A 12,100-nucleotide genomic window follows, 5' to 3' on the forward strand; every position below is an offset into this window, starting at 1 on the left:
AACCTGGTGGCTGAGGAGAGACCTAAAAAAGGGATGTAGACGGGCTGTTTTCTTCTCAGCTGATTGAAAAGACGCTACAGAGCGAGTCAGGATGCAGCCGCATCAGAAGAGCAGTGAAATACGCCCAAGTCACAATTTGTCCTACTGTACCTATTGTATTTTTTTTCATAATCATTTTTCATTTTCTCCCGTTTAAATCCAATTAATCGGGGTGGGGTGGGGCGGTGCTGTTCTCCGCAATTCGAAGTCTTGTATAATAGTTGTAAAAAAAAAAATAAAGGTTTCTTCTTCACCGATTTCACTTATCAGGTGTTCTTTCTGGAATGTAACCCCCGCGTTAAACGAGGGATTACTGTATTCACATAAGTGTGTGGCTTTTATTGACTCTCAAACCTGGACTCTTGTATGAACTATGCTGGACCTCGGGACATAATTTAAGTGTCTCTCTCTCAGGTGGCGTCTCAGAGGGTGAACTCGGTGGACCTGTCCTGCTGCAGCCTGGAGGAACTTCCCGCGCAGCTGTTTTACAGCCAGGATCTGACCCACCTCAACCTCAAGAACAACTTCCTGTCCCCGCAGAAGGGCATCACGGCGCTCACCAGGTCAGTTCCTTTCATCTCCTCCTCCTGTGTTCCCGTCGTCGTCGTTGTTGTTGTGTTCTGGATGTGCCCGGCCCCTCTGGGGTTTCTGCGTTGCCGGGGAGCGACCGCACGGTCCGGAGCTGCAGCCTGGATCAGGTTACAGGTGACGCGTGCTTGAATGCATGTGGTCTGAATGGTTAGACGAGAGACGGTGATGACGGATGTGACACGGCGTCAGCTCTGGGTCAGAGGGCGTGTCCGCGTTGGTCCCGGGTCACATCTGTGTCAGCTGCTGATTGATTGTAGTTGGGGAAAACTTCACTTCTGAAAAATCAGGACTGAAATAAACCTTTTAAATAGTGATGCACCGAAATGAAAATTTGTGGTCAAAACCGAAACCGAAAATAATAATAAACACTTGGCCGAATACTGAACAATACCGAACATGGTTCTTCGCAGTTTTTCATTTATTTTGCCACTTTTGTCAGCATTGCATAAATCAAATACATTTGATTTAGGCATGCTTTTCAAAGAAAAAAATCTTTCAAAAAAGATTACAAGATTTTCAAAATTACAAGATAGAAAATATTTATTGAACATAAAAAACTGAACATTTTTTAATTTCCCAGCATTATGTTGTTTTGGTTCCACCTCCTGGTAAATGTTAGGTAAAATTCTTATGTGGTTACTTTTTGGTTGGCCAACGATTTATGTTTGTGGTGCGCAACCGTTACGGGGGCGCCATTATTAATTGTCGGGTTTTTTTCCCACTTATTCCACCGAACACCGAAAGTGTTTTTTTGCCATTTTTGGGCGAACTATTTCGGTTACCGAACAATCAGTGCATCACTACTTTTAAAGGAGCTTTGAAAAGAGTGATGCCTTAAATTTTGTACACGATATATCAATATATATATATATATATATATATATATATATATATATATTCATATATACTTACTTACTTATTTAAATTTTATTTGAGAGGGACCATGTGCAATTAAAAACATAAATGTAAACATTTGATGCATTGCACCAGAGTTAACCCTAGGCTAATTTGCATCTGCAGTCCCTTGGTACAAATAAATACAGCACAGATAAAAAACATCAAACACACGTAAGTTAGGCAATTTATTGTCCTTTCAGAAATTCTTTTTGCATCTGTGGCAGTCAGAATACATAGTCAAAAACAAAAAAACAGAACAATATACAAGACAATTCAATGAAGTGCAGTATAGTACAACACTATATAAAAACATAACTTAACACAATGAATAGAATCTTTGATCCTAAAGTCCTTCACACCAAACCTAGTGGATTATGAAATTAATAATGCATCTATAATTTATTTAGCAGAGCTATACTAGAGGGTATAAAAGAGCCGGTACCCTGAACCTCCATCCTGATGGTAACAGCAGATATTCTGCATTGAGAGGATGAGATACATCACTGCAGATTATCCTCCCGTTCCCAGTCACACGGGATTCACAGAGCCGGGACAAACTGACTTGTTGTTGGCCTACAATCTTACTAGACATGTTGACAATCTTACTGAGTTTGTTCTTATTACCTATCGACAGTGAAAAGAACCAAGCAATAAAGCAAAAAGTGAGAATACTCTCTATGAATGAACGGTAAAAAAGAATCTTAATGTGAAGTTCCACTCTGAACTGTCGGAGGAAGTTTAGTCATTGCAAACCTTTTTTATAGATGAAATCTATATTAGTGTTTGTTTAATATTTTGTAATTTTCAGCTGATTGGATCAAAGTTGTGTTGGTTTTGTTTAGAAGATAAAAACCTTCAGCATCAGTCTGTTGTGTCACAGCTATGGGCAGAAATATGTGCCACTAGAAACTGAATTTGAGTAATAATTAATGTTTTGCTTAAAGGTATAGTTCAGGGATCACCAACCCTGGTCCTCGAGGGCCGGTGTCCTGCAGGTTTTAGATGTTTCCTTGCTTTAACACACCTGATTCTAATTAATCATCGTCATCAGCTTTTCATCCAGGGCTGCACAATTCTGTTGATGACACAGTCACTTGTATCACGGTGCAATGAAGCAGGGAAACATCTAAAACCTGCAGGGACACCGGCCCTCGAGGACCAGGATTGAGGACCCCTGGTATAGTTGGTCACACACTCCTCTGCAGAAATGTTTCTACAAAACGGCAAGATATAAATCTACACTTTTTACACAGAATGGAGAAAGCACAATGGGTTTGGAAATATCTAGCTCCCATTGGTCGTTTATATCGTTGAAAGAAAATAGAGGTTATAGTAGGCTACGTGAAAAGGAGTTCTTTGCATCTGCACTTGATTGCTGTTCCTCCGGAAGACCCGGATTACTGGCACAGTAAAATTTAAATTGAATTGTAAGTAGTGCTGGGCGGTATGACCAAAAATTTATATCACGTTATTTTTCAAAATTATATCGGTTTCACGGTATATCACGGTATTTTTTTTTTTTCATGCACAACTGGATGTTAACCACATTTTCTAATGATTTGGAAAGGAATTGCTGCAGTAAATTGGCTTAGAATGGCCTATTTTACTGTCATGAGGAGGAAATATTGTAGAAAAACATTAATGTCCACACTAGTATAAATACAGGTTTGCATGGCCTCACAACATGATGCCGTTTACAATTACTTATGATTCTAATGAAGTGACAGAATCTGTCAGACAACATTTAAAGACTTTAAGTGTTGTCTGACTGATCTTTTACAAAATTACAAGGTAGAAAATATTTATTGAACACAAAAAACTGAACATTTTTTAATTTCCCAGCATTATGTTGTTTTGGTTCCACCTCCTGGTGAATGTTAGATAAAATTCTTATGTGGTTACTTTTTGGTTGGCCAACGATTTATGTTTGTGGTGCGCAACTGTTACGGGAGCGGCCAGTCTATTTCCTTATATTACAACGCAGTTATTAATTGTGCATCACTACTGCTAAACAGTCCCCTCACAAACAGTGTTCAGCGGCGCTACGTTCCGCGGCGCGGCCCGAACGTAGCGCCGCGTTCCCAACGTTGTGTACGCTACTGTACATACTCACCGGTATTACGGTATATGAAAAATTCATATCATAAGAAAAATAAACACCGGTATTCGGTATGAACCGGTATACCGCCTAGCACTAATTGCAAGAACTGAATTTGAATTGTGAGAACTGAATGTAGATTCAGTTTTTCAATGCAATGATTCAAATTAAACAATACAAATTCAAATTATGTGATTCAGATTCAGTTTTGTAATGCAATTATTCAAGTTGAGCAATTCAAATTCAAATATAAATTGTTCAAATTCAGTTTCTAGTGGCACATATTTCTGCCCATACACAGCTGAGTCATAGTTTGCTGGTAATTAGCTGATTAGCTCCTGTCATGTTAACAACCTGCACATGTCTTAGTTTGTGATGACGGCTGCCGAGTGTAAAAATGTGTTTGAACACTAAACTGAGCATCTTTGCAGCTGCTGATGTCAAGAGAGCTTTAGATTGAAATGTACACACACATACACACACTCATTCTGTCACTGTTTCTATGTAAACACGCCCCTCAACGGCGTTTTCCTCAAGCAGATCCGGCTCGGCCTTGCACCCTGACGCTCTTGTGAACTGGGTTATTTTACTCCAGGAAGGCCTTCCATCCACAGTGTAAACCGTTGATACATGCACTTTCCCTGTTTACCAGAGAGGTGTTTATATGATTAGTTTAGCTCCCAGTGTTTGTTTTTGTTGGTGGGCAGTTTAAGAAGGCCACAATCTGATTATAGCCCCGGGATGAATACGTGCTGCTTTCACTCTCCCTCACGCAGCCGTCTCCTCTCCCTCTTAGGTTCTGTAAACTGAGAAGCCTCAGTCTGTCGAATAACGCTCTGTCTGAGTTCCCTCTGGCCTTGTGCGACATCGCCTCCCTCGCCGAGCTGAACCTCTCCGGGAACCGGCTCTCCTGCCTGCCGGCCGAAGTGGGAACGATGCACAAGTAAGTGGGACGACAGAGGGGCCGGAGTCGCTAACGCCGGTAATAACCGGGACGGTTGTGAACGTGACCTTCCTGTTCCTGAGAGACAGGACGGCCAGGAGTCCAGGTCTGGGGACGAGGCTCCTGCAGCGCTGCAGATTAATCCTGTATTAGGTGAACAACTGGCCGCGTCCCAGACACGTGTCCTGACGCTGCAGATATTTGCTGCAGGTGAACAGTCGAGTCATGCTGATAACGTCCCCGTGTGACACGGTCAGATGCTGCTTCCTGCAAAACACTCGGCTCTGATCCACCGCGGTATTAAAACCACGTCTTTCAGGCACTTTCAGGCTCACAAAAATCACTTTGTGGGCATTTATCTGCATAAAAAGCATGTTTTTTAATTTGAAATTGTTATAATTCAAAGTTAAAGTGTCCTTTATCGTCGGCTGATCCTTAACGTCTTAAAATAAATACAGAACAACAGCAAATGCCTTTGCAGTGAAGAATCCTTTGTTGGTGTCTCCCAACACAACACCAAGCAGAAAATACATCAGCAGTGATCTTAGAGGAATAAATGCTGCAGTTAAAATGACTGCTAAAAGTAATAATAATAATAATAATAATACTTTAAATTTATTTAAGGCGCCTTTCAGGTAGGGATGGGCGGTATGGACTAAAAAATGTATCACGATAATTTCTAGCATTTATCCCGATAACGATAAAAAAATTCCAATATAAAGTGTCATCAACGGGAATTTATCTTTCTTTCTTTCTTTCTTTCTTTCTTTCTTTCTTTCTTTCTTTCTTTCTTTCTTTCTTTCTTTCTTTCTTTCTTTCTTTCTTTCTTTCTTTCTTTCTTTCTTTCTTTCTTTCTTTCTTTCTTTCTTTCTTTCTTTCTTTCTTTCTTTCTTTCTTTCTTTCTTTCTTTCAGGCTCATTTCTTTCTTTCCTCAATTTATCGTTTTTACCGTGAGATGACAAATTCTTACCATGGGGAATTTTTTTGGCGGTTTATCGTGATCCTACTTTCAGGGCACTCAAGGTCACCTTTACAGTGCACACAACACCGTAAAAGTATCATTTATTAGGTGTTTAATAGTACGCCATCGACTCAGAGTAAATCATATTTAATAACAAGATTACTAGTCTCATATTTCTGGATTTTCGCTTGAATAAAACCACTTGCAGCGACGGTCCGAGTCAGTTAAATGACTAAGTTTATGACGACGTTAGTAGAAAATGACTGAAAAGGTCTGGTTTGCATGAAAGGGCCGTTGAAGAAAAACGTCTTTTGTGTAAAAGGAAAACATCAGCACGGCTTAGTTTTCAAACCAAACAACATTGTTTGGACCAGCGAGACCGAGGTGGAGATGTTTGGTCATAATAAAGCGCCACGTTTGGCTCAAACGTGTCGGTGGAGAAACCAGGAGTTGCAGGTGAAGCGCTGAATGGGGCTGTAAAAGAGAGGGAGGGTAGACTGATAACTTCCTGCAGGAGAGGATTAATCCAAGCCAGAACCGACTTTTCGAAACCAAATCTAATGTAGTCTAGTCTTTGGGTCAAGCTATCATTTTAGTTTTTATTAGTTTTAGTCACGTCCATTCTCCTTTTAGTCGTATCAAGTTTCAGTCGACTAAAAGTCTGAGCATTTTAGTCTTATTTCAGTCAGAATTGTACATTTTAGGCTCGTTTTAGTCAAAGATTGTATTTATCCAAACCCATTTTACAATTCAAACAAGGTTATCTTATTGTTGTATTATTGTTACCTTATAGACTCAAGAATACATTTATTCCAGATACAGAAGACTCTAATTTGAGTTTACAACATATTTATTTTTCCGCATTTCTCCCCATCTTTTTCTTTTCCGACGACACATTGGGTTTTCTTTTCCACGTCTATGTATGAAAGTGTTTCCAAAGATGGATCTTCTTCTTCTTCTCCAGCCCCAGAGCAGATCCCCGTGTTTCTCTATGTAACTTTGTTTTTAATGTACGTGAACCTAGAGCTCTGCGTTAACGGCATCAGCCTCTAACTCTGCAGCTGCATCTTCTGGATCTGATTCCCCGCTGCAGCGACTGGGATTGAGGACTAACGTCACCCAGCAGAACTAAACCAGAGAAACTACTGAAAACATGGACATTAAACCAGAGAAACTACTGAAAACATGGACATTAAACCAGAGAAACTACTGAAAACATGGACATTAAACCAGAGGAAACTACTGAAAACATGGACATTAAACCAGAGAAACTACTGAAAACATGGACATTAAACCAGAGAAACTACTGAAAACATGGACATTAAACCAGAGAAACTACTGAAAACATGGACATTAAGGATCTTTGTTACAACATTTCGTCTCGTTCTGGTCAACGAAAATGAAGACACATTTTAGCAGAGTTTTTATTTAGTAATCTACATTTTAGTCACGTTTTTATTCCTCTACGATATTGCATTATATATTTATTATTATTATTTATTTATTATCGTTATCGTCACATGACCAGCATTTTTGTTGCGTCTCGTTTTCCTCAGGTGATAAAGGTTCGTCGACGACGATATTTAGTCATAATTTTCGTTAAGGAAAGCAACTTTAGTGGGGACTTCTTCCTGGCTGCAGCCCCCTTTTCACATGTTCAGGGGTCTGCTAGCAGAATAATCCAGAGTCTTGGCTGTCGTGAGCGGGGATTAAGGCCAGGAGAGGTTTCCAATACACTAGGTCCCAAATCGATACGATTTACGATACAATATCGATATTCTAGTTACAATACCAATTTTGCTTTGGCAATGGAAGGGATTCTCAAAGGACTAATGCTGTAAATTAAATTGTAAAAGTAATGCTTTAACCTGGTGCATAATACATGAAGAACTGACCATTACACGAATAGTTGTACATCATGTACTTTTTATTTGTAAGTCATAAGTATGTTGGAAAACGACCCCGCTGAATTCCTTCCCCCTGCTGTGATGTGGTTCCCAGCCTGCAGACGCTGCTCCTGGATGGAAACTTCGTGAGCTCTCTGCCGGCGGAGCTGGGCTCCCTGGAGGCGCTGACCTACCTGGGCCTGTCCTTCAACTGCTTCTGCTGCGTCCCGCCCGTCCTGGAGAAGCTGCGGGGCCTGGAGCGGCTGTGCCTGGCGGGGAACCAGCTCTCCGTGCTGGACCTGGCGGGGCTGCAGTGGCTGCCGGCCCGCTACGTCGACCTCAGGTACCGACATCCTCGCCGTTTGAGACATTTTTAGAAAGTCGCACTGGAATGTGGCTCGCTAAATATGTAACACGTCCCGCGGCGCCGCAGGAGCAGCCGCCTCTGTGTTTCTGGGTTACTGCTGCTGTTAGCGCTGCTGTTACTGCTGCTGCTGCTGTTGCTGCTGCTGCTGCTGTTGCTGTTGTTACTGCTGTTACTGTTGGTCACCCGGTGCTTTCAGGATGTCAGTAATGTTAGTGTAGCGTAGGGCTGGGCGATATGGACCAAACATCATATCTCGATATTTTCTAGCTGAATGGCGATACTCGATATATATCGATATTTTTTCTGTGCCATAATTGGCCCCAAAGCATTATAGCATAGCATCTCTGTTAGCTTCATTTTTTTCTGAGGCAAACCCTTAAAAAAACAGTCAGTTTTAATACAAAGCCTCGTGCCAAATGTCACACAGGTTCCTTTATTAACAGAGGTCTGCACAATATCAAAATGTATAAAACAAATGAAATGAAAATAAACTGCCTGCATATATAGAATAAAAATGCTTCTTGAATAAAATAAAACAAATATCCCTTTCCTGCATAACAATTAAATTAAAATACACTGTACAATTAATACAATGTAGACAGTAACAGGCAGACTTTTCCACTGAGGTTGACAGCTATATCAAAATCATAATTTTTTTTTTAATAATCGATATAAACGATATTGTCTCGTACCATATCGCGTTTGAAAATATATCGATATATATTAAAATATTGATATATCGCCCAGCCCTAGTGTAGAGACTGCAAGACTTTGCAAAATAATTTTTGGAAGAGTTGACTAATGATCCAAATGTTTTGTTGAACATCGAAAGAAAAAGGGGAAATTGATTTCTCTGTCTAAGAAATCTTAGGTGCACTGGAGCAGCTCGGTTGTAGTTTGGGTCTGGTTCAGTCGTTCTCCTTAAAAAGGATCCTTAAAAAGTCTTAAATTCCATTTTTGCTAAAATAAGGCCCTTAAATGTCTTAATTTTTCTTAAATTTCAATCCAAGGGTCTTAAGTTTAGAGGGAATGTATCCAGTCGTCATTAAAAAGTTTATTTCATCGTTTTGAGGAGAATCTCCTGCAGAGGTTCTAAATCTGTGTTGCCAGGTTGGGCAAGTTTCAGCCCAATTGGGCTGAAAAATATTTATTTGAGCTGTTTTTCCTGGTTTTTACTTAATATTTAGAAGAAATTATTAACAAAAAAGTTCCATTATGGCAGAGAAAAGTAGAAACTTACACAATAAACTCACTGATATTTTCTTTTCTTTAATCTACTCAATTTAATTGTAGTCTTTGTTTGGAGCCTGAACTTTTTTGGGGCTATTTAGTGGTGTTGTGAAGCTTGAAATGTATTATGCATTTAATAATTGACGGTTTTAATATGGAAATGTATGATTCTGGGCTGGTTTTCATTATTTCGGCGGGTTTTAAATCACGTTTGGGTTGAAACCTGTCAGTCAGATCTGGCAACCTTGACCTCAGCACTGGATTTCTTAGTAACTGTCTTTTTGGTCTTAAATTTTCTTTGAAAATGGTATTAAAAAGTCTTAAATTTGACTGTCAAACCTGTAGACACCCTGATAAAGGTCCAAGTTGTGATAAGACATGTTCATATCAATAATGGCTTGATTTTGATTTATTTTGTTTTCATGTCCAGATCTCAAGGGTTTGTATTGTATTGTATACTATAGTATGCTGCTGTTCTGCCATGTGATTGATCAGTATGTGTTTCTATTCATTAAACACAATGTTAATCATTTAAAAAAAGAAAAATGTCCCCGTTTCCTCGGAGCTCCGAGGTGAGAGCTCTTCTCAGTCATGTAGGTCATCTATCAGGTTTAAAATGCCCACAAGCTCCTGTTTTCACCCTAGGGGGGGGAAAAACCTTCCTATAATTTTGGACTCTAACTTTAAAATGGAGAAACAAATTAACACAGTTGTAAAATCTAGTTTCTTCCAGTTGAGGCTTTTGTCCAAGGTCAAACCCTTTTTATCTCAAAAACTTTGAGAAAGTTATACACGCCTTTGTTTCATCCCGCCTAGACTACTGCAAAGCCCTGCATGCAGGTGTTAGCGGGTCCTCCCTGTCCTGTCTGCATCTTAAAACTAATTTTTGCTCACTAATATTTAACTTGCTATGATTGTTTTATTTTACTTACATTATCCTGTTTTGTTTTTGTTTTCCTTTCGCTCGTCCAGCACTTTGATCAGCTGTTGTTGTTTTTAAAGTGCTTCATAAATAAACTTGAACTGTGGAATTAGGATCCATGATGATTTTCTCCTTTTGTTGACTTGATTCCTGCTTATTTGAGCCACTGAACTGTTTGAAACGTGTCTCCTGGTGTTGTGTTTGGTCCAGACTGAACCAGCTGCAGTCGGTGGCGCCGGGCGACGCCGAGCAGCTGCTCCACGTGGTCCAGCTGGACCTGCGGGACGCCGGCCTGCAGGAGCTGGACGTGGCGTCGCTCTGCCAGCTGGAGCTGCTCCGCTGCGACAGGAACTCGCTGTCCCTCCTCCGGGTCAGCGGCGTCGCCCTCAAGGGCCTGCACGCCGCGCACAACGGTGATAAACCCTTCAGTCCTGGAGACGCGTAGAACGGAAGAGTATTAGGGCCAGGCAGGAGAAGAATAAAAATAATATTTTAGAGGTGGAAGATTTATTTTTCATTATGCACGTCGAGAAAAAAGTCAATGTTGCATAACTTCAGAAACGTACCCTTAACGTTCCACTCCAAGGATGTAAGTTAGTTAGTTAGTTACGGCTGCTGCTGCAGAGCTGTCAGTCGCTCTGCTGACTGGATTTGATGGACCAGAGGAGACATTTCCACTTTATTCACAAAATTGTATTTCAACTTTATTCTTGAAATTTCGACTTTATTCTCAAAGTTTCGACTTTATTCTCAAAGTATCGACTTTATTCTTGAAATTTCGACTTTATTCTCAAAGTTTCAACTTTATTCTCAAAGTTTTGACTTTATTCTCAAAGTTTCGACTTTATTCTTGAAATTTCGACTTTATTCTTGAAATTTCGACTTTATTGAAATTTCGACTTTATTCTTGAAATTTCGACTTTATTGAAATTTCGACTTTATTCTCGAAATTTCGACTTTATTCTCGAAATTTCGACTTTATTCTCGAAATTTCGACTTTATTCTCGAAGTTTCGACTTTATTCTCGAAGTTTCGACTTTATTCTCGAAGTTTCGACTTTATTCTCGAAGTTTCGACTTTATTCACGAAATTTCGACTCTCTTTAAGTAGATGAAGAAAATTCTTGAAATTGTATTTCAACATTTTGACATTTCAACTTTTTTCTCGAAATGCACAATAAAAAAAAATCTCCCCCTCTCAAATATTTTAACTCCTGCATGGCCCTAATACTCTTCCGCACACGTAGAACAAGCAAAGCCGGACGCTCCTTATTTATATGTGCTTCATGTGTCTCTGCAGAGCTGCAGCAGCTGGAGGTGCAGCCGGCGCCGGAGCACCTGACCTTCCTGGACCTGTCCCGGTACAGACGCTTCACCGTGTCGGGGAGCAGATCCTGTTCTCTCACTAGCTGCTCACTGACTGTTTGTTTGTTTGAAGGAACAAGCTGGGACGAGTCCCGGATTGGGTGCAGGAGAGCAGCCGACTGGAGGTGCTGGACATCAACCACAACTGTGTCGCTGAGCTGCCCGCATGGTGAGCATTCGGAGACGCCACGGAGATTCTCTACGGAAGATTATTAGGGCCAGGCAGGAGAAAGATAAAAATAATATTTTAGAGGAGGAAGATTTTTTTTTTTTCATTATGCACTTCAAGAAAAAAATCGAAATGTCGAGATTAATGTTGAAATACAATTTCAAAAAAAAAGTCGAAATGTTGGAAAAAAAAAAAGTAAAAATTTTGTGAATAAAGTTGAAATGTTGAGAAAAAAGGCGAAACTTCGACTTTATTCACGAAATTTCGACTTTATTATTGAAATTGTATTTCAATAATATATAATCTCGACATTTCGACTTTTTTCTCGAAGTGCACAATAAAAAAAATCTGTTTTTTTTTAATTGAATTTTTGGCATGACAAACATTAACAATATAAATGCACTTATGAATTATAATGCCTAGGTAAAGGACATTAACAAAGATAGTCCTAAAACAAAGAAACGCACACAAAAAACAACATATCAACAATACGCCTTGACTAAGTTACAAACAGATCGACCAGATAATACAATGAAATCCTCATAACCAGACTATTCACCATATAGATGCACCTCATGTTTCTTACCAGACTGTTTCTTATCTTCACATCCAACCAGCAGGGTGAAAACAAGT

At 39.9% G+C, this 12,100-nt stretch overlaps 1 protein-coding gene across 1 annotated transcript in view; it reads left to right on the forward strand.

The window, feature by feature from the left end:
* LOC133458799 (PH domain leucine-rich repeat protein phosphatase 1-like) overlaps positions 1-12,100 on the forward strand; it is a 50,736-nt gene that overhangs the window by 22,856 nt on the left and 15,780 nt on the right. The window contains exons 7-12 of the mRNA XM_061738999.1: positions 454-602; positions 4,422-4,568; positions 7,531-7,758; positions 10,145-10,347; positions 11,234-11,294; positions 11,372-11,467. Of these exons, the coding sequence (XP_061594983.1) occupies positions 454-602; positions 4,422-4,568; positions 7,531-7,758; positions 10,145-10,347; positions 11,234-11,294; positions 11,372-11,467 (884 nt within the window). The remainder of the gene's footprint in view (positions 1-453; positions 603-4,421; positions 4,569-7,530; positions 7,759-10,144; positions 10,348-11,233; positions 11,295-11,371; positions 11,468-12,100) is intronic.

This window comes from Cololabis saira, chromosome 13 (assembly GCF_033807715.1).
Source record: "Cololabis saira isolate AMF1-May2022 chromosome 13, fColSai1.1, whole genome shotgun sequence".
In the NCBI taxonomy this organism is placed as follows: Eukaryota; Metazoa; Chordata; class Actinopteri; order Beloniformes; family Belonidae; genus Cololabis; species Cololabis saira.